The sequence below is a fragment of the Trichomonas vaginalis genome, chromosome II, assembly GCF_026262505.1.
Source record: "Trichomonas vaginalis G3 chromosome II, whole genome shotgun sequence".
Lineage (NCBI taxonomy): Eukaryota > Parabasalia > Trichomonadida > Trichomonadidae > Trichomonas > Trichomonas vaginalis.
This window is the reverse complement of record NC_067204.1, coordinates 3126145-3149350: the sequence shown is the minus strand read 5'-3', so window position 1 is coordinate 3149350 and position 23206 is coordinate 3126145. Positions and strand designations below refer to the sequence as shown.

The 23206-nt window shown below is 34.1% G+C and overlaps 6 protein-coding genes and 2 pseudogenes across 8 annotated transcripts, besides 3 other annotated features; 6 read left to right on the top strand and 2 right to left on the bottom strand.

Annotated features, from left to right (window-relative positions):
* Positions 1 to 939: 939 nt before the first annotated feature.
* Positions 940 to 5835: a mobile genetic element.
* Positions 5836 to 7425: a mobile genetic element.
* A 1551-nt stretch (positions 7426 to 8976) lies between these two features.
* TVAGG3_0476690 (cysteine S-palmitoyltransferase protein) lies at positions 8977 to 10080 on the top strand (the record flags this gene model as incomplete). Its single annotated transcript, XM_001304697.1, has 1 exon — positions 8977 to 10080. The coding sequence occupies one exon, from the start codon at positions 8977 to 8979 to the stop codon at positions 10078 to 10080; it is 1104 nt and encodes a 367-aa protein (XP_001304698.1).
* A 336-nt stretch (positions 10081 to 10416) lies between these two features.
* Positions 10417 to 11304, top strand: TVAGG3_0476680 (uncharacterized protein; the record flags this gene model as incomplete). Its single annotated transcript, XM_001304696.1, has 1 exon — positions 10417 to 11304. The coding sequence occupies one exon, from the start codon at positions 10417 to 10419 to the stop codon at positions 11302 to 11304; it is 888 nt and encodes a 295-aa protein (XP_001304697.1).
* Positions 11305 to 11465: 161 nt separating this feature from the next.
* Positions 11466 to 23199: a mobile genetic element.
* On the bottom strand, positions 11576 to 12139 carry TVAGG3_0476670 (uncharacterized protein; the record flags this gene model as incomplete). Its single annotated transcript, XM_001304695.1, has 1 exon — positions 11576 to 12139. One exon carries the CDS (start codon positions 12137 to 12139, stop codon positions 11576 to 11578), a length of 564 nt encoding a protein of 187 aa, XP_001304696.1.
* Positions 12926 to 13256, top strand: TVAGG3_0476660 (protein of unknown function, DUF4106 family; the record flags this gene model as incomplete). Its single annotated transcript, XM_051235741.1, has 1 exon — positions 12926 to 13256. A coding segment is annotated over one exon (331 nt), but the record flags the coding sequence as incomplete, so codon positions are not given.
* On the top strand, positions 14335 to 15018 carry TVAGG3_0476650 (protein of unknown function, DUF4106 family; the record flags this gene model as incomplete). The annotated part of the gene is made up of 1 exon (XM_051235740.1): positions 14335 to 15018. A coding segment is annotated over one exon (684 nt), but the record flags the coding sequence as incomplete, so codon positions are not given.
* Positions 15766 to 16119, top strand: TVAGG3_0476640 (protein of unknown function, DUF4106 family; the record flags this gene model as incomplete). Its single annotated transcript, XM_051235739.1, has 1 exon — positions 15766 to 16119. The coding sequence occupies one exon, from the start codon at positions 15766 to 15768 to the stop codon at positions 16117 to 16119; it is 354 nt and encodes a 117-aa protein (XP_051093563.1).
* Positions 16152 to 17761, top strand: TVAGG3_0476630 (annotated as a pseudogene). The gene has a single exon. A coding segment is annotated over exon 1 (1610 nt).
* TVAGG3_0476620 lies at positions 21215 to 21336 on the bottom strand (annotated as a pseudogene). Its single transcript has one exon. A coding segment is annotated over exon 1 (122 nt).
* Positions 23200 to 23206: the final 7 nt, after the last annotated feature.

The window sequence follows — 23206 nt, the reverse complement described above, 5'->3', positions numbered from 1 at the left end:
TCTATAATGAACTGTTGGTCAGTGAAGTAAACTTTTCCATCTGTTGTCTCGAAAGCTCCTTCAGACTTCAATATTTTATTTGTGAGAGTCTGTTTCTTTTTTGAGATACTTGCCGTTCCATTTCTATGAAAAGTGACTTTGTAGTTAGGGTTTGTATTTCCAGACCTGGCACTTTCTATTATTGAATTTTTCTCTTCATCGGTAAGTTCTTTGACAGGTTTTGACAATGGTTCTGAACTTTTTGTTTGTTGTGGTCAAATCTACCGTTCAACTTCTTCGGTCATTTCATCTCAGTAAAAAATTTATGTTTGTTTTTCAACTGGTTGTTTAGGTTTTTTAAGTCGGTCTAAAACTTCCTGAGGTATAGGAAGAACTTGACAAACACGTGGTGTAACTGCTGGAAGTCGACAAATCCATCTTGAACCCATTTGTCTCAATGCTGTATTGTTCATTTCATCTCAGTAAAAAATTTTACATTCCCCACGTTTGAGGCGGTTGCGGTTGGTTATTGTTTACCCATTGTTGTGCGGTTATATCCTCTGTTAAAGAATCTTTCACCTTGGTCCATATAGTGTCCTGCTTGGTTATAGTAGTCATTTGCTTTGTTATAATAGTTTCCTGCTTGTCTTCCTACATTGTCCATCCATCCTTGAACTTTTCCTCTTGTTTCAGGATTTGGAATAAGATTTGCTGCATCTCGTGCTACATCCCAACCTTTCTGTACAGTTTGTATAATAGGTTGTGCTTTCTCTTTAAGTATACCTAATGTACTCAAAATCTTCCTTCCAACTCCAAATACACCTCTGGCTATTGTTCCCACTGCGGGCAAAAATCTGGATGCAACTCCTGCTAATGCGCCAAATAACCCATTTCTTATGGGTAAAAAATGACGAATCCAAACAAGGACCCTATGTTTCTAAAGCGACAAAGAAAGCACTCATGATAAAAATCTTTAGTTCAACACCAAATGCTTGGTTTATGGATATCTTGGAAAACATTCCGAGGTATAGAGAAGATGGACCACCATACTGGCTAATATTTGTCGGTCAAAACACAAGATACTGTGAAGCCATACCATTACAGTCCAAAAATATTTTAGATGTGAAAACTGCTTTGACAATATTCGTTGACAAATACCATCCAACAAAACTGACATCTGACTGTGAAAGTTCTTTCAAATCAGATGATATTAAAAACTATCTGCGTTCAAAAAATGTAAACCAATATTTCATTGTCGACCAAAACCATTCTGCTCTTGGTGTCATTGACAGTTGTATAAAAATCTTAAGAGACTTAAACCAACCACAAGGTGGTGAAGCAAATGAAATGTCATATGACGACAAATATAGACACTTCTCCATGGCAAAGATGAGACAAGTTTTAAATATTTACAATAGCCGTAAACAAAAAGGTTTGGGAAACCACTCCCCCGAAGAAATGAAAAACAACCCTGACTTAGAGAAAGACTATATATTTAATAATTTAGTCAAAAGAGACAAACAAGAAAGAATGCCGGGCTTCAAACTTCAGAAAGGTGACAAAGTAAAAATAGAAATACCTAAACGCGACCCATATGAAAATACTATTGACTATGACAACAATGGGAACCCGACAGGTACTCACATTCGTGTTCGTAAAAATAGAAGAAAGTATACAAGAGAATATTATGAAGTTTTAGGCAAACATGGCAAAATGTACAGACTGCAAGCAGAAGATAAAACGACTATTGTCAGACCTCGTTTCAAACTTGTCAAAGTTCAAGGTGGTATACTTTCAAAGACAGTTCCTAACAAATATAAGACAACTCCTGACGAATATGCTAAAGAAGTTGAAAATGACGACTAAGCGTTTCTATACCATGCGTAAACTGTCATGTAAGGTGGCATGTAGTCTTTACTTTGTCCCGTTGTTTGCGTATACCCTGAAACGCGATGTGTATGGTTTCCTTCTCCCTGAGTGTCATCCCAGTAACAATTTATAGCAAACTTAACGTCGTCTTTAACATCATATCCTTGACCTTTTGTCATTCCTGACCAATCCCAATATCTATGCTTATGCCAACCTGCTTGAGATGTAGTTAAATTTATGTAATGACTGTGTGCAGGTAAGTTTTCACCTGAAATCGTTTTACTTCCACCTGTTTCCTTTGAAGAGTTTGCACAATACAAAAACCTGTCGACTATTTGAGTCCAAGTTCCGAGACCAAGTACTACTTCTGGTCTGGTAGAGTTCATTGACGTATAAATAGAACCTATAGGATATACTGTTTGAAGTATTTCTGTCTTTAATGTTTGAAGCTCTGTTTTGTCTGCTTTCTTGTCATATAAATCTTGAGCAGTGAATTTAACTTTATTTTCATCCTCCATGACAAAAACATTTCTACATCTAATTTCTTTCTTCGTTGTTATGTCGTCATCCGATGTTAAACCTTGTGGAAAGTTAGGAGGTTTCCAATACAATACATCCCCACCAGCTCCTTCAACCGTTCCTTCAATATTTTCTATACCAACAGTTGCGAAGAAATCGTGTGTATGGTTCTTATCTGCTTTCTTTTCAAGGCTAACGTTTAAGTCTGTTATTTCAGAAGATGTATGTGTATGTCCAACGTCACTTTTACTGTTTAAGGTTTCTTGTAAGTCTGTTATTTCAGATATAGAATGTATATGAGTCTTTTTAGAATATTCGTTTTCAGCTCTTGTCACTTCACTTGACATTTTATTGTCAACATATGTTTTGTCTGCTAGTTCAGGATGAGTATGTTCTTTTGTTGCATAAGCATTGTTAGCTCTTTCTTCTTCTTTTTGCTATTGCATCGTCTACATATTCTTTGTCAGCTTTGTTGTCAACATCTGCTTCAAAAGAAGTTCACTTATAGGTTTCTCGTTTAAAGTTCCTTTTGTTGGATTTATACAGACAGTATGGTTCTTATTGTCTTGAAACAGAAACTCATCTGTCATTGGGGTTAATGTCAGTTTTAAGTTTCCTTCTTTCAATGACTCAGATATCTTAGAATAGTTTGAAAAGTTTGTTGTGTTCTTATTTAGAGCTTGCATAATGAGTTGTCGGTTGTGTTGTATTTCTCTCATGGAAGCAATATCTTTCGACATTTTTATTCTAGATAAAATATGCTTCAATAGAAAAAGAAAATTCAAGAGTTGCTACAACTAAACCATTAGATGAACTTTTTACTAATGTCGGTCAAAAGTTTGAGACAGAGACCGTAAAGCATGAAGGCTATCGTTTTGACTACCCATTAAGATGGCTAAGGACCCATCTGTCACAAAAGCTATTGGCTTTCGTAGAATGAAGTTTGTGTCTGTAGAAGATAAAAGTTTTCCATTTATTGTAAGGTTTCATATAGATTATATATCTGAAGGGAAACGAAAAATGTGGGAAGAAATTGAGCTAATACAAGTTGACCTTTCATCTTCTCTACAGACTGCGTTAAAAAATATAGAAGATAAAATAAAATCATGTTATGCAAAATATGCCGATGAATATGCAAATACCGAGAGCACACTTTATGTGAGAATTGTATATGACAAACAAAATTCACAAGTGTCATTTCAAATCTACGAAGACAATCCCAAGAAAGACGAACAAATATATACAGAATTCACTGCAATGTCATGGTATTATTTGCAAAGAATGTTAAATCAGAAAGTCAAACTTCCTTTAGCAAATATTTACAGTCGATATGCAAGAGATGAACCATATTTATTTAAAGATGTTTTCGACCCAGCTGCTATTATTGTTCATGCTTCATTTTCTGGCGCCCAAAACTCTTTTTTATGCTTGGCAAATGACTTTTACGAAAAACCTACAAAGTTATACGAACCACCAAGTGGAAGTATTTCAGGCTTTCAAGTATGGTTTACTACAGATGGAAGAAAAAAGAATAATTCCATTATACCATGCGTTTTACTTAGAACTTAGTTTCATATACAACTACTATCGAACGGTAAAAATATAATTTTTTAATACGGTTGAGTGTTGGATTTGGTTGCCAACTAGACTGTGGTGCAGGTTCAGGCTGTTGTATAACAGGAGCTTGCTCTTCTGGTTCAGGGTCTTTAGGTATAATACCAACAAACTGACCTACTCTTTTACCAATATTTTTGACTCCGTCCAAATTCCCTTTCCGACAGATTTTATTCCATTCCATATACCTTTTCCAACATTTCGAAAGAAGTTTCCTATTCTTCCAAAGAAACCCATTTTACTATATGTAAAAATCTAATGTCCGCCTAGTCTCTTACGTTTCCTGTTGAGTTCCATAGCATTCTTTAACTGGAGCTCATACATTCTGTTTCTCCTCTGGTAGAAAACATATTCTGGGTCAACTCCTGTGTTCGCGTCATCTGCATAAAGTTGTTTATATCCCACTTCAGGGTTTGTATAAAACTCTTTCCATTTCATATTTGCATACCATGGTGGCAAACCTAACGCAGCGTCATTTGACATGGCAGTTTGCATTTGTACATCTGTTGGCACTTGACCATAGTTTGCCATTGCAGTTTGTATTCTAACTTCATTTGGAATATTCTCTGGGTTGTTGTCCAGGTTGCTGTGCATTCGCTAAGTTCTGTGCGTCCATTTAATATTAGATAAAAATATCTCTTACGAGTACATATACTGAACATTTGCAGGCATTGGTTCATCTTCATATTCTCTGTACTTTTCTGCCACGTCAAATAAATAAATGACACAATGGAAAAAACCTAAAACAAGTAGTCCTATTTCAAACCACATTTACTTACTAATAAAATTTCTTTGTTATGACACTTTCTCCAGTTTATAGGACCTCTCTCATATTCTATCTTGTCATATATAAACTCATAGTCATGTATGTCCTCTAACCATCTCATAACGGTTTCCAAACCACTTTTATCGGATGTAAAGTAAAAGCATGGATGGTTATGTAAAACGTCTAAAGTTTCTAAAGAGTCTCTCAAAGTCCAGTCTACTTGGTATTGAAATCCCATTGTTTATAGAACGGCGGGTCCACTATAAGAAAACATTTTCCTTGTCTTTATATTTTTCATACAACTCTGTCCAATGACATCTCACAAACTCTATACCCTCAATATATTTTTCTATGTCCTCTTTGAAAACATTTGTATAGTTAAGATATAAAACTTTTGACATAAGTGTTTCAATGTCATGAACTCTTATAGAACCACTATATAATAGTCTAGCAGATATACTATCCCAGTCTATATATTCTGCTTTTTTCAAAACCTCTCTCACAATATTTTTGTTATCTAATGGTATACGTTCCATCTTACCTATAGGTATCTTCTTTTAACTCTTTCAATATATTGTTTGTGTCTGGTATATGTTAGACGGTCCATATAGTTGTCGAAGTCATTGCATATAATCTTTGAGTCTGGGAATATTGTATGGCACAAATGGGATATATAGAAACTTCCACCGAACAAATCTACAAATGTTAGACCATTCGGTAGTTTCTTAAGTTCTCTCAATATAATATCTTTACATTTACTCTTATTTCCAAAGAACGGTAACGGTGGTTTTGTAAAATTCATTTATATATAATAATAAAAATGTTTTTACCCGAAAAGTGACAGAAAAGTGACAAAGCATGAAAACATATATATTTTGTGAAAAGCGACACATTATATAATGTTTTCGACCCAGAAGAAGGCTTCTTCCCAGAAGCAATGGAGGAAGAAGAAGAGTCCTCCGAATTCACACCAGAAGACTAACAATTTTCCGAATAAAAACTTCATTTATACTAAACATCTTCGGGGCTAGAGGGCACGAAGTGCCTGGAAGCCCCACTACCTTTTTTTTTTTTTTTTTTTTTTTTTTAAACAATTTTAAATTCCTACAAAGCGGATAAATTTACATATTACATAATGTGCTCACAAATTGTAAAATCAAACTGGAACAATTTATCCCAAACTTTAGTTAATATTGCAAATCAATATTTGCCATTTTTAGATGAAGAAAAGCAAATATATATATTTACTGAAATAACTGGCAATTATCAAAATTTTGAAATTTCAGTTGCAAACTTGTTACTTTTTTATGAAAACAATGAAGAAAAATTAAGCAACTGTTTTAATTTAACATTGTTCCAGCAAATTTATTCCAAAAATGGAATCGAGCAAATGATGATTTTTTGCTGCAAATACAATTTGTTGCAATAACACTTCTATCAATTTTTACAATCTCCTTGAAATTGAAGAAATGAATCCAATTGATTTTTTTTTATTCTCAATTCAATATAAAGAGATATTAAATTGCGATGATTTTCCAAAAGTTACAGAAGTAATCACAGGTTTAATCTCAGCTTCAAATATTAATGCTATTATGCGAATTTGCCAAAAAATTTTGGATAAAATTACATTTTATAAATGTAATTATTGCCATATTACCTCAATATGGAATTTTATCACAAATGCAGCAATAATTCTTCCTGATGAAGATTTATTAATCAAATTATTAAAATTCATAGAAAAAACAGAAAAAGCAACAGATGAATTATTCGAACCGGAGAATGATTTGGGTTTCTATGAATATTTAAATTCGATTTTCTCAGATATTACATCTGCGAGAAATAAGCAATTTCTCTTGGAATTTCTAAATACCCATGAAGATGACTTCACTTATGATCAAACATTGTGAGGTCATTTTTGATCAACAAATTAATTGAAATTCCGATCAAAAAAAATTCACAAATTGGATCAAAAAAATCGAATCTCAAGTTCAAATAAAAAATTTCTACATTTTTATCAAATTTAGATTTTTTTTTTCAAATCATGCGAATTGATTGAATAATTGCATATTTTATCCCATGCATCTAGAAGTATGTGTAATATTTTTGCTTTCATCAAGAAATTGTCGAATTTGATCTTAATTTTTTTTGAAAAATATACTTTTAGAAAAAGAAATAGTGATTAAATAGCTGCCCATGCTGTAAAAGGTTATTTTTACAAGTAAAAAAAATTGTTTATTTCGAGCAAGTCGAGGCTTTTTTACCATCTTATTTTGAAAATTTACGAAAAATTATATCTGAAAAAACGCTTCATTTTGATATCTTACAATGATAAAATACCAATGTTGCTGGGATATAATAGCTACACCTGGACATCTACTACATTAATGCGTATGACAGGTAAAGTTGATTTCAAAAGTATAGCCTGGAAAGATTACAATAAATCAACGATAATTCAAAAAAATTTCTTATAAGTTAACATAATAAAAAAATAATTTTATATTTCTTGTAGTATACTTAAGTATATAATATATTTAAATCTTAGAATGAAAATTCGGGACGCCCTAGCTATTCAATTTTCCCTTAGGACGCCCATAAACCTCTCAAAAATGTGATGTAAATATCACAATTTTGAGAAATTTACACTAGGACGCCTTAGGACGCCAACCCCCTTTTTTACCCCGGAATTCAGATTTCTGTGAAAATTTATTCTCATTTGCTAATATTTTGGTATGAAAAATAAGATCTATCAACATTTTAATTCCAAATTTGTATTCTTTTGTCTTTTATTGACTTTTCCACTTTTTTTCAAACTTTCTCGTTTATTAATCCGCTTGATTATATTGATTTTATGCATATTAACACATATCAATCTCATATTAATTTGATTATTCATATTTCAGATGCTGAACGATAAAAATAATTTGAGTTTTCAATTTGATCAACATCAATTATTTCTAAATTCAACAATTCGACTATTATTTATCATATCCAATATCAAGCTATCAATTTAATATTGAAAAATTGAAAATGCTGACTCAGAAAACCGATGGTAAATTATTACTTTTGTTAAGTTTATTTTTATAAATTTTATCGTTTGTTTCCAGCGTGTTGCTCTACTACATCATACTAGTCAATAATTTTAAGCTTCCAGGATTTACTACGCAGAGAAATCATTCAAAATTTTCTGACAATTATTTCTTACATAGATTATCAAATCCTCCTACTGACCATACAACAGTCCAAAATGTTGATCAAATTCAGAAAAATCTTTTTTCTGAAGACATAATATCAAAATGAGTATGAATGAATCTCGTGCTCTTCGAATCATAACTGGCTTCTTAATGCCACATATTAAAGCCATTAGAGAGGCCAAAGACTCCAAGCGCAGATCCATTTTCAACGAATTAATCCAAACCGAGAGAAATTTTGTTGAAGGTTTAATTACTTGCGAAGAAATCTACTACAGACCACTCGATCAATCAATCAACTCTAAAAAGCCTTTAATTGATGCTAAAACCCTTGCTTCATTGTTCGGAAATCTGAACCAGATCAGAGATTGTCACGAAATCGGTATCTTAAACGTAATGGACGAGATTCTTCCTGATATCCGTAAACCATTTCCACCAAATGAAAAGTACATTTACTTGGCCAATAAGTTACTAGAAATTCAACCACGCATGCAGTCCATTTACAGAGTTTATTTACAAACAAATGAGAACTCTGATGCCATTTTGGATAAGCTTCGCAAGCATAAGTCCTTCAAACAGTTTGTTTCAAGCTGCATTTACAATCCGAAGGCCAAATGTCGTTCAATTGAAGACTTTCTGATATTACCTCTTCAAAGAGTAGCAGGTTATCGTTGCCTTTTCGAGAGAATTCTTAAGTATTTCCCAGAAGAAATGGTCACATTCATATTTGAATGTTTTATTTACTTTAGAGTAAAGATAATTCATTTTAATTTGATTGAATGATTTGTTGAGTAATCATCTGAGAAAAAGTTATCCAATGGATTACATAGTAGAATGAATAGTTCTCATCGAAAAAATGAACTAAATTATTTAGGATTTCGCTCATCTTATTCATATTCATGATTTTGGTTATTGAAATAGGAATGTTTCACATAAGTTATGCTAAATTCAAGCTTACGATGATTCTTTTGTTGATTGTTTTTTGGAATGGAGAAATGGAATTGTCACCTTTCTATCGTTTCGGAATCAAGATTTTTATATATGGAAGATTTCGAGGAGTTCGACGACTTTGTAGATGATAATGAAGAAGCCGGAGTAACTAAACTCGAAGATCTTGTTGAACCTGATTATGAAATGGAATTTCCAGGATATACTGAATATACAGAAAAATTTAAATTGTTCGGGCGGCAAGTATATTCCGTGACCAAAACAAACAAAAAGTATTGGGATCACTGGGAAGTTCATATTCCAATACCTTCAATTGTAATTTTCTACATAATTTCTTCATATTTCTTCGTTGTTACATTAGTATTTCCACTTTTCGATAATTTTCCGATATTACGATGTGCAGGCTATACGGTATTGTTTGCCTTATATTTATTATCGTATATTAAAATAATTATCGACGGGCCGGGATATTTTCCATTTTCCTACCCCAAAGAAATTCCAAACTCAACACCAACACAATCAGAGAAATCTCCAGCCGGAGTAGTATCAGACCCGCTGCAATATCAATGGGCAAAGAAGCAATCCGGTCCAAATAGATGTGTATTTTCATCTACACTAGGAAGATATGTAATTCGACCAGATCATTATTGTACATATGCTGCATCCTGGATAGGTAAGCGCAATCATAAGTACTGTTTCCTTTTCACGATGTGGGGAACTATATACATCGGTTTATTTATTATTTTAGCCTTCTACGGAATTTTGGCATCGCCTGAACAGGCCTCAACTTTCATCATTTTATTCATTTACGCAATGGCCAGTGTTTTCATTTTTGTTTTATCGGCGTACAGAGCATTTATTACACTCAAATCAATAATAACGAACTATACATCATGGGAGAGATGGAATGATGTCGATACCAATCAATATAATAAAGGTCTCAAATATAATCTTCAGGACGTGTTCGGAACAGGTAATGTATTGACGTGGCTACTCCCAATATCTCCTTTTTCGGATATGAACAACAAAGAACTCATAAAAAATTATGATGAATATAATATCATCGATGTTCATCTCAGAAGAAAGAGGAGGAGACAACGTGAGCGTGAGAAACGTAAAGAACTTAAAGAACAACAGCGCCGCGAAAAAGCTCTCAAGAGATTACACGAAATTCGCGAACAACAGCTCAAGAACTAAGTTTAGTTTGTTTGATCATGATAATATTATCGTATATATGTATTTGTCTTGTTTTAATAATAAATTATTTTGTGTTTATATTTCAGAAAAATTATCGATAAAAAAAGTTTTTTTGAAATGAACTCCTGGACCAGATACTTTAGAGCAGAAGCTATGATCATATAGTCACTTGCAAGAAGCTAAAACAAATCTTCATTGTCTTCAATTTTTAGAATAGATCATAGTAATTGATAAACGAAAGATCGTTATATGATGTTTCATGTATGTTTGTTATGATCAAATTAACTTATTTTTTTCATTAATTTTTATTGTTGCATCGCTTAGCTTACACCACAAATGTTTTCAATTTATGATAAGCCAAAGCATGTAACTTTGTTGAATATCATATTGTTTTCATTGTTATTTGCAATTTTCAAGGATATCAAAATCAAATTTTCTAATTTTAGATGTATTCCATATAATAAATTTCAACATTTTTCAGTATTGTCCACAAAGCAACTCTATTTAAGTGCTAATCAAGATCCAGAAAAACCTGTTCGAAAACAAAGATCTAAAAACGAGGCAACTTCCTCAAAAAACACTACAAATCCTGCTAAAAAAGAACAAAATCCATGCCCAGGTAACAATACAGTTATTGTAAACCATAAATGCAGATGCAAAGCTGGATTTAAAGGCTTCCCATTAGATGAACGTGGTTGCTTCAAATGTGATAGCTGCTATTCAGATGAAATTTGTGCATACCCAGGTCGTTGTACATGTAATTTTGGAATGATGAGAGCCGAAAATGAAGAATGCATTGGATCATCACTCCAAATGCTTTCAGTATATCCAACAACAATAGATAAAGAATACGGAGGTACTGTTACCGTAGAAGTTTATCCAAAAGATGTAACAATTAGAACTTTATACTGCTTTTTCGGGCACCAAGTTACGATAGCTCAAAAAGGTGATAACCCAGGAGAAGTTAAATGCCTTATCAAAGCATCCAAAAAGACAGATTCATTTTTATACGTATCAGATTCAAAGACACAATGGCCTGCTCATGGCCTTTTGATAAGGGTTATTAAGCATCCTAAATCTGACTTCACTCAAGAAGCTCAAATTGCAACAGGTTTATCTCTTTTTGTTTGCTTAGGTTTTACCTTTATTTCCTTCAAATTCTTTAGAGCTCAGGCCGCTAAAGCAGCAAGATACAAGCGAGAGCTTAACTATGCTCCAAATTAGATTATATTATTTGTTTGTAAAGAATTCGTTTATCATGACTTAATTTACATGTTTCATTGCATGAGAAAAATTATAAATTTAACTTAACATATAATCGTTTTAATCAATAATCTCTAATTAAAAAAATATGATAATTTCAAACAAAAAATAAAATTATTGTTAAAAAAAAAAAAAAAAAAAAAAAAAAAAAGGTAGTGGGGCTTCCAGGGGCTGCGCCCCTTCTAGCCCCGAAGATGTTTAGTATAAAATGAGGTTTTTATTCGGAAAATTGTTAGTCTTCTGGTGTGAATTCGGAGGACTCTTCGTGTTTCTCTTCTTCGTGTTTCTCTTCTTCTTCCTCTTCCATTGCTTCTGGGAAGAAGTCTTCTTCTGGGTCGAAAACATTATATAATGTGTAATTGAATGACACATTATATCTTTGTTTGAGTTCGCTCTTGACAAAGAACTTAGTTCCAGGAATACAGAAGACTTCTGTGCGTTGGAAAAGCTGATGTCCTGGAACAAATTTGGCAATTAGAGACTTCTTTTTTCCGAATTGTTCAGGAGTTTCCATGACGACAGTAACAACATCTCCATCTGCGAGGTCTTGTTGTTGTTCGGAAAGGTAAAGAGCAATGATATAAATGGTTGCTGCGTTGAATTCGAGAAAGTCGAATTCAAATTGTGTTGTCGTATAGCATTCAAACCATTTTGTACAGTTGTCTCCGAACTCGTCAACGTATTCATCTTGGTCATATCCGTAACTAAAGACTTGGAATTCGGCAATTGTCTTGTCGAATGACCGTTGCATGTAACGAGGAAGATTTTGACGAACTTGGTATAAAGTTCTCAACATTATGAGCTTAGTAAATGTTGGAAAATACTGAACTAAGACATCGCTAAGCTCAATTGGACTTGAATTGTCTTAGTAAGTTCAATTGAACTAGCAATTGCTTTGTTCAGAACTTCACAGAACTGAGTATTGTATATAGCGTCTGGTTGTGTGTTTTCTTCGGCGTCTTTGAGATATTTAGAGCAAATTTGTTGAAGAATTTCTCTTAATTCGCTGTTAGACTTTTTGGCGGTTATTCTAACAGCTGTGCCAGTTCTTGGAGGTTGTGGGGCTTTGGCTTTGGTTAGCGGTTGAGAATTGTTAATGTTGGCTTCCATTAGACAAAAATGAACTGTTTTTTTCGGACTACTCATAGAAAAGTTTAAAATAAACCGTTTTCGTCAACGGTAACCCCCTCTATTTTTTTATTTTATTTAATAGTTACCGTTGGCAAACCGTTCCATCTCAAATATTGAATGAACTATAAACGTTTTTTGTTTTCTATATATACTTTTTTGTCCAACGGTAAAACTTTTTACACAACGGTTTTTGAGAGTCGTCGCCGTTGACTTTTTTGTAGAGCACTCAAAATAGTATAACTTTGTCCGGACAAGTAAGAGTCTATCGTCGCTACAGGAAAAGTTACGGGCGTTCCAAGGAAGTATACTTTGAGAAGCCTTTTCCCCTTTTAAAACAAGATAGGACGGTTATTTTACAAAACTGACAACACTTTGACCGAGTAGTTTTTTGTGCTGAACAAAAAGTGTCATATAAACATCTGTCAAAAGCCGCTTTTTAACTTCACTTAAAATGCCACGTAAGCTACGTAAGAATATACGTAAGAGGAAGAGAGCATTGAAACATCCAATAGTAAAACTAACACCACAACAACAGTTGCAACAACAAATGCTGAATGACCCCACTATGTTGCAACAAATGTCAAGCAATCCTATGCTTTTAAACCGAGTTGTTGGTGCACAGAGTGGAGGTTTAAGAGCGGCACTTTTAGCGAAAATGGCAGGCTATGGTGGAGCTGCAGACGGAACAGCCTATAACCCTCAAAGTCAAATGAATTTGAGTTCACTCAAAAATCAAATAACAGATGTCAAAAAGTCAAACATAGACATACAGAAGCAAATAAGTGAAAACGAAAAGAAACTAGAATATGACAGACACACAAAGAAACTCAATGAGTTAAACGTAGAGAAAAGAAGAAAGAAGAACAACTGAAAGAACTAAGTACAGAGGAATATGCGAAAAAAGTGTCAGAAAAAGCAACAGAAGTAGCAAAAATGGAACAAGATGTCATAAATTTGAAAAACCATACTACTCAATATAAAATACTGAAAGATGAAGAGATAAAACAAAAAGCCCTGAAGACATATATGGATAGCGATGAGTATAAAAAAGAAGTTGAAGCAAATGTAAAGGCAGAAAAACTTTTACAGTTGCAAAACCAAACCGTACAGTATGAAAACTTAGCACAAGAAAGTAAAAATAACGACGCGGCTATGCAAAAGGCAATGAAAAGCGCAGAATATATAAAAGCTAATAATGACTGGTTAGATGCCCAAGCCAACGCTAAAGCAGCCCAACTTATAGGGTCAATAAGGACAAAAATACAAGCGGATGAAGACAGTTCAAATGAAGCTTTAACAAATGCTGACTTTAAGAACGCCTTCGAAGCTCTTCATAGTAAGGTGAAACAAGTGAACGATTTCTCATCTGGAAAGAAACTGAAGTCTGAAGGTTTCGACAAAGAGTTAAAAGAAGTAGCACAAAATATGACGAAAATAACAGATGCAGCAACGAGACAGGCAGTTCAAAGTGCCTATGACGCCGTTAGAGCAACTGTTGTGAAAAGTCAAGAAAAAGAGTTACAACAGACCAAAACAGACCTAGTAAATGCTTTCTTAAGAACGAAAAGTCAGGTAGGACATTACGCTGCAGATGGAACATATGTGCCAGCTGGTGGAACTTATATACCACCAAACCCTCCAAGAGAAGCACCTGCACCAGGACTACCTAAAACATTTACATCGTCACATGGACACAGACACAGGCATGCACAACAACCAACAGTTCAAAACCCTGCACAACAACCACCTCCACAACCAGCACAGCAACCAACAGTTCAAAACCCTGCACAACAACCACCTCCACAAACAGAGCAAGGACATAAAAGAAGTAGAGAACAAGGAAACCAAGAATTCTTAAAAATGCTTAAAGAAGAGTGTGGTTTCCCAGATACTGTTGACTTTAGTGACAGATATAAAGAAGCTATTGGAAAGTTCAAGGATGGAAATACTGACCCGAACCTATTTAGCTTTATGGCTCAGCACCAAAACGGATATAATCTCAAACCTGGAAAATACAAGCTCGCTAAGGGATATGATTTAATAGCATATCATCCAAATGACATGGATGAATTTACTCCGAGATATTTGATGTCAGAGCTAAATGACAATTCAACTTTCGTCATGAAACGCGTAAAAAATAGAGACGGAACGAAAGAACAAAAGCTTATGAATGCGGATGACGTAGATAGGGAAATTGTTGAAAACGGTCTCGGAATATATGAAATGCCAGCAGATGAGGTACAAGAAACTCCACAGGAAGAAGTTCAGATACAACCAGACATGGAAGAAATAGTTCAGCAACAACAGCTAGAAGAGCCTGAAGGAAACGAACAAGTCACTCCTTTGGAAACTAACTTCACAGAACTAGATGAAGATTTGGAACAGCCGAAAAATCTTGACCCTCAACAAGAGTATGCGGAGAATATGGAATATTTCCAAGAGTCTAAAAAAAATTCGGCTGACATAGTAGAAGAATATCGAAAAATGTTTGCCGACATACAAAAGACTCCAACACCAGATGAAAATATTCAGCATAGAATGGAAGTACTGAAAGAAAATGTACACAAATACAACAACCCTTTTTACTTACGAGCATTTAACGTTCAATCTTCGGATGAACTCGGTGAAAATAAAAGGTTAAATTTCAAGAAAACATATAGAAATGAAACATTGTTTAAAGTTCATTCAGAACCTAACCAAGATGGAAACAAACCTACTTTTGTTTCTGCAGACGATGGAACTACAATGAGATGGGGTCATAAAGCTAATCCAGATAGGTGGTTCATAAACTTACAACCACAATTCCAAGAAGTTGTAGACGCAATGGAAGTCAATGGTGAACCAGATATAGCTGGTATTTTAAGCGCGGCTTTAATGCCATTGAAAGATATGAAACATGCAGATATTTTGAACCAGTATGAAATGAACATGGCTGATGGAAATATAACACCTGACGTTCTAGAACATTTATCTCAAAGAACTACACAGAACCATAGAGATGGTATATTTGGTGAAGAGTTTAGAAAGAAAGTTAGGGAGAGAGAAGGAAGAGAACCTATTGTACATGACCTTGCAAACGAAAGTTTACAAAATGTCATAAAAACTTACTTTGCAGACAATGAACCGAGAAGGGATGAATATTTAAGAAAACTCAAATGGACAGTACCAAATGAAATGTTAGTATTGAAAAACATGTTCCTTGACAAAATAAAACCAACTACAGAAATAAATGACGAAAGACTGAAAGATTGGGTAAAAGCTTTCCCATTCACAAAAGATATAATTGGTAACATGGAAAGAAAACCAGAATGGCTACAAAAACATATATTTGGAAACGAGCATATTCCATATGGACAGGCACTGTTTGAAGAGCTTGAACCGGAAACTCAGGAAAGAGTCATGCAAACAATACGCGAAGACTCAAATACAAACTATGACAAAATCTTTCTAGGATATAGGTTACCTGAGATGGGCGACCAGAGCCCAAAGGCAAAAAGGACATGGGAAATTTGCAACATACTAGATGAACATAATGCAAAGATGCAACAACTTCAAGCAGAGGGCAATGAAGGAAAAAGAAGAGTTAAAAACTCAGTCAGGAAGAAAGTAAAGCTTGGTCGGAGTGGGTTCTATTATGACATATAAATCCAACTATTCTATATTTTTACTCATATGAAATGTACGCCGCTCAGAATATAACGCCAACAGTTTTGGATGCTATGAATGGAAATGTTTCCGAATGGTATAACGAATGCGACAATGCCATTAGAAGGTCAGAAATAGTTCCTGGAACTTACGAATATACAACTGCTGTTTCTTATGGAAACGTAGGTGAGTTTGGAGAAGGTTCTTCAACAACAGTAGATATTGCTTGCGACAGGTTTCATATAATTTCTATTGACAACTCTTTCTTATACGTGGAACAAGACATTGAAATAAAACCTTCTGCCAAGTTGTCTGACAAGAAAGGTTGCAATGGAATTTTCTATGTCGGATACCAATATGCTCCAGAAGTTTTCATGGGATATAAGATATATTCTAACTCTGACTTAGTTCAAACAGTAACATGGGCAAACTATGAATGGTTCGCTTTGAGAAACTCAGTACAACCACAAGCTAGAGAACAAACAGACCAGTATGCAACTATTGAGAAAATAAGAAGACTTGACCCTAACGTTCCAGGAGTTTATGTTAACCTTTCTGGACAAACTGCAGCAGCAGTAACCAAAGTAAAACTGAAACTTAGAGTTCCTTTGTCATCTTTCCTCATCTTCAGGTTTTTAAGATACTTGCCAAACTGGGCAGGAAAAATTTCTATCGAACTTACTCCAAGCAAAAATAACTTAGTCATTGCACCAACACAAGACCCATTCACTCTTACAGACGTAGTGGGAACAAATAAAACGTCATTCGCCGACTTTTGCAAAAACAAAGTTGACTTAGACTTTGGTTTCTCAAACCTCAACACTGAAGTAAACTATTATTTCAATGCTGCTGGAGATGCTTGGGACCCAGTTAAGTTCACATGGCGAAAAATTTGAATGCAAGAGAATAGAAAGCAGACTTGCAGTCTATATGTTGGACCCAGATATTTCAAATGCTTTAGCTGCCAAATATATTGCAGTTCCACTTATGTTCCCTATACACCAAATATCTGTCAAAGACTTTGCAGGTGAAGTTGGAACCAAAGTGCTGACCCAGGTGCAAGAACAGATATTGCCTTAACAACTGCAATGAAACATGCAGATACTATGTTTGTACTGTTCAGACGAACTATAAATGACTATTCTTGTTTCTACAACCCTGGTATTTAAATACCATATAAACATAGATGGCAAATACTATCCAAGAGAAGAATATTCTACAGTTGAGGATATGAGGTCATACAACTTGACATTAGATGCTATGAACTTTAACAACAACTTCACAACAACCATTAACCCTGAAATGCAAAGTTTATTATGCCATATGTGAAAGTATGGACCCATACAGGAGCTCAAAACACTCAATATACAAATGGAGACCGTTCAAACTTTTGGCTGGCATTCCATTTGCTGACTCAGAAGACTTTATGGGTGGTATTTCAACTGTTGGTACTGTACAAATACAATATACTGGTGACAGAGACGGTCCAAATGAATTGAAAGCAAAGAAGTTTACAAAACCAATAGCACTTTTCACGGAAGATGCTCTTTTGAAAATTTCGTTGCGATGAAACCTGCTGGGGCTCCTCAGATTGGTATATACGACAGCTTCCATCGAGCAGATTTTGGCAGCAGGTCAGTAAGTTGTTCTTGAACTGACTTCTCTCCGTCAAATATTGACAGTACGCCAGTTTTGATATAAAATTGTAAGATAAACTTACCTTTAGAAATATCTGTAAGTTTTTGTTGATATTTTTGTCGCTGCTCAAGAACTTTCACCATTTCAGTTATACCAAACTTTCTTTGCTTTATGAAAATATTTTGGTTCAGCAAAGACTGCTATTCTATAACATTTTCCATTGTTTGTGTAAAGACACTACTCTGTCAATGAACTTGTATTGTTTGTGTGTGTAAACTTTGTTCTGCTTCAATTCGAAGAGATACTCAAATACGTCCATCTTTTTATTCTAAGTAAAATGTCATTTCCGAAAAATAGAAGCGTAAGTGTTTCAAAAGGTTTAATGGCGGTGGCAGATGTGAAGTTAAATTCACCAACTCAAACAAACAGTCAAAGTGTTGTTGTCAATGTCAAAGACAGAGATGTTGAAGTGGAGAAACCATACGAAGACGAAGATGGTATAACAATAGTTCCTGTAAAAGAACAACCAACATATCCTGAAGTTAGCAGAGACTTAAGTTCTGTTGCAGATATTCGAAACGACTACCAACAACTTAAAGACAAACTTAAAACTCAGGAGAAGATTTGTCAAGCTTTGGGTATAATGTTAAACTTGGTCGAACACAACCCTGTAAAAGTGAACTCATATGTCATTGCACCTCATGAAATTTTTGAAAGAACTATTGAAACTTTTGACAGAGGCAGACGATATAAACATCAAAGAAATAGAACCCGACATTGCTTGCTGTGGTGTTTCATATAATGTCATTGACAAGATATACGTTATGAAAGGAGGTGAAACGTTGAACTTAAAATATAGTTTCCCAGACGTCATAAAAATATTTGACGACCACAACATTTCATTAAAATTTACTTGCTAAGTAAATGGCAGAAGACATAGTGGTTTATTACTATTACGACTAAAAACCCTGAGTCATATAATTCTATAACAACAAACTTACAAAGTCCTCAAGGACGATATTGTAAACTGACCTTAAACACGATGACGACTAAAGCCTTTTTGCTCTTTTGACACCAGAAGACTTTGTTGTTGTGAATGGTAAAAAATACTTCTTTGAAGATACTTACTCAGATATACCACCAACAGGTTTTGTTGACTTATTTAATACTTTAAGGACGGATGTAACATGTGCTGCAACTAGAGCAGGTTTCATTATGTTTGGATGTCCGACGAGTTTAGTATAAACGATATGAGCTATAATACAAAACTTATATCTGTTTTACTACCAACAGTTTCCTATCACAGGAAAAGGTGTCATACAAGGTTGTCTGTTCCATTGACTTTAAGTACACCTATTTTATATATTGTTTCAAACTTAGGTTCAAAGTGCTATTCGAATGTCGAAGAAACTACTATGACCAAAAGATACTCATGCGTATAAACAACACTTTCTCTGCTGGTTTGCCTATTGTTCATTCGAATGCAGAGTTTTCAGCTTTAGTGAACTCAAACACTTTAGCAAACATAAACTTAACCTTAGTCGACGCAAACTTTGTTCCTGTAAACTTTTATGTCCTATGTATTTGTCAATGACGGCAGAAAGTTTCGAATTGGAAGATGCAACTGGTGAAAGTATTGTATTACAAGAACAACTTCAACAACAAATAGCTCAAGAACAACAAATGCAACAAATAGCTCAAGAACAACAAATAGCTCAAGAATAAAAAAATATTTTTTTTATTTTTATAAAAATGTACAGAATAGACGTTTCAGATTTTTATGACTTCCAAGCGTTCAGAAATATGTTCCATTTAGAGACTATAACAAAGCAGTCGAGAATTTGAAAACGTTTAGTCATTTATGTCGACTCTGCCCCAGAATGTTATGTCATGAAAGAATTGGGATGTTGTCTTTAACAAACCAAGAGCGACAATAGTTTCAGAACAAGAATGTAGACAGAAACTTAAGAAAATAAAAGTCGTACAAGTTGGTATGAAGATGTTAGATGCTTGGGATATCTTATTGTCAAAGTTAGAAGATTTTTCAGTTCGTGGTATAAAGTTCTATACACCATCTCCAAACTTCTATTCTATCTTCACTGGATATAAATACGAACAAGTAGAATGGAAAGAAAATGTTATAGAAGCTTGGTTAGCCATGTCAAAGAAATTATATGCAATGGAAACGAAAGAGTCTATGAGTATATCTTATGTTGGTTTGCAAACATCTTACAACATCCAAGTGCTAAAAATGAAACTGCTTCATTATAATTGGAAAACAAGGAACTGGTAAGAACACTTTCTTTACAGATATCTTATGCAAACTGTTAGAGGGCTATTCGAACCCGAATATGACAAACTTAGAAAACATCTGCGGTAAATTAACTCTTCAATAGAGAATATGAAACTTATAGTATGTAACGAACTTAAAGTATAGATACAACAAAGTTTTTAAACTCAGATGCTTTGAAGAGTCTTATAACAGACAAAGTTGGAGTTGTTGAAAGAAAATATAAAGACCAAAGAGTTTGTGAAAATGTTGCAAATTTCATCATGGTTTCAACCAAATGCCGTTCCGATGAAGTTAGAAAGTTCTGACAGAAGATATGTAGTTGTTCAGAACGTCAGATTCTCATATGCAAGATACAGAATATTTTGACGACTTAGCAGAAACTTTGACACCTAACTTTTACAACCACTTGTTCTCATATTTCATGACATTAGATATTTCTAAGTTCAATCCAAGACAAATTCCATATACCGAAGAAAGACAAACATTGTTAGAAGCAAACAAGAGTGTATATGAACTGTTCATAGATGAGGGACTAACTTTGAGTGTTAGATGAAAGGTCATTGTACGATGAAATAAACAATATTGTCAAGAATATGGTTATATGGCAGCTTCTAAACGTACATTCTTGGCAAATGTCAAAAATCTTTAGATGTTCGACAGAACGGCGTATATACAAAGAAAAATTTTCTGAGTAAATTTAAAAAAAATATTTTTTATCCGATAGAAAAGATGACGAAATATATTTCAGTCAACAAGTACATGACAGAAGTCAAAGAAGAACTAGACCCATTCGCTTATTTGAATGTTTACTTCTACCATTTTGAAAAGTCTACATTTGACAAAGTTTGGAACATCGAACCAGTTAAGTTTGCTATTGTGACTAAAAATGGGCGAAATTTGAAGACTTAGACATAGAAGGTTTGTAGCAGTCAAAGAAAATTTTGACAGAAGGTTTTCAAACCTTAAAGAAGGCAAAGCATACAAACTTGTTATACCTTATGAACCAAAGAAAGCAGACGACTATGAATATTATGAGTCTAAGATAGTTGAAGTTCAAGGTAAATTGGGTAAAAAGATTTTAGAGTCTAAGCCGGTGTTTGCTCCTAAAGAGGAAAGAGAACATTGACATTGACCCAGAAATGTTCTAAAAATAAAATTTTATTTTTACATGTCATATCTCACCTTCTCTGGAACTGGTTCAGGTTCTTTCTTCTCTTCTACTTTCTTTTCTTTCTTTTCTTTCTTTCTCTCTTCTTCTTCTTTTCTGGTGGAGTTATGTCAAACTTCTCAGAACCATATTTATGTAAAAGTTCTTTGTCCTTTAATAGCTCTTCTATTCTGTTTTTCTATTTCATCTTCAAGAACAGCGCATGTGCCTTCTTTGCATTCTAAGAACTTTTGTTGGACTTCATCTTTCCAATCGGCGTCATCTCTGTCAACAAGTCTGTCATTGACAAACTTAAAGACTTCTCTGCCTAATGTTTTATGGTTCTTGTCATATTCCCAGAAACAGAACTTTAACTTTTAGAACAATATTCACTTTCTTGTTTACACTATGTAAAGATTTAATGGTTACAAGATGTTTTAGCTGTCGAAAGCTTGTCTCGAAATTATAGATAGCGAAATCGCTAGACTTTTTCAAAAAAGATAAAAATTTATATTTTTCTTACAATATGTTAGAAAAAAGTTTTGCCTGACATTTGACAACGAAATTTGAGAATAGTTAAACAGAACAGGGAAGTTTAGAAAATGCTTCAGATAACAACCCATAGCATGACAAGTTCTTATTTCTCAGAATTGAGTATAACAGTCTATTGTCGCACCACTGAGGTCGGGTTAAGACTTTACTTATCTTACAATGGCTGCACACAACAGAAGACTAGATGAGAAGAACCCATTCTATGGTTAGTAGTCATTGTTAGTTACTTTGGTCAATTCACCAACCGTAAATTCGTTCAAAGATTATTATAAAAAATCTAGATTTAGTATGTATAAAGGATATGAGTTGTTTAGATTTGGAAAAGATACCAGAAGAAGAGTTGTTGAAAGACACATGCATATAATGGTATATAAATTCAAGTTTAAGACCCAAATTGAGGAAATGCAGAAATATAGGAAGAAACACTTCAGAAACAAACAGAAAGAGAGTAGAATACATTTCGAAGAAATTGCAATCGATTACGATTGAAAGACTTACCTCATAGATGTCTTCTTTCTTTAGATGACTTTGCTTTCATCTTTGTTAGAAGAACAGAGAAAAAAGATATGTGGTCGATTCTTAGAAAGTTCAGACACTTTAACATCTGCAGTTGCATTTGTGTTACAGGACAGCAAAAGAGTTTAAGTAGGATGTTTAAAAGAACCTTACTGATATTCATACTTTTCCCTGGATTGTCGAAGACGAATTTTCATGGAACTTATGAAGAGTCCAGGGCCAGGTAAGTTTGACAGACATGAACTCATGGGAGAAGTTACAAAGTCATACAAGACCCTCATACTTCTTTCAGAATTCATATCTACGACAAACAAAGTTCAAAATTTTGTTTAAAAAAAGTCAAGCTTGAAAAAATAAAAGAAGTTTTGGCGACCAGGTTTTTCACTACTCGCTGTTCTTCTCTCTGGTTTTTCGGAGGGAAGCAAGCATATGAGGAAATTCATGAAATTTCATACGGAATTCAGACAAAAATATATTTTAGGTGAAGAGGTGAGATTCACCTCTTTTTCACCTGTTTTCACCTCATATTTTATAGCGATTTCTTCATCGTAATACGTATTTAATTTTTGTGAAAACTCAACGTTTGACACAAGCCCTAAAAAATTTAATTTTACTCAGAATTTTGTTGCTGAATTCAATAAAATTTATTTTAGGTGAAGAGGTGAATTCACCTCTTTCTCACCTCTTTTTCACCTGTTATTTCTAATAAGCGTTTTACATGAATGTATGCATGATGAACCTATCGTTTGAGAATCCTAAACACATTTCTGTAGCTTCTATTTCTTCTCTCAGATCATCGAATGTTTTAACGATACCGAAAGTTCTTATACTTCTTCTTGACGTTCAGATAGAAAGGGAATCCGCCAGCAGTTGGATAGTTTTTTGTTCAGAAATGTCAACATGTCCATTTATCTTCTGCTTGTTTCTCTGCTCTACTTTCC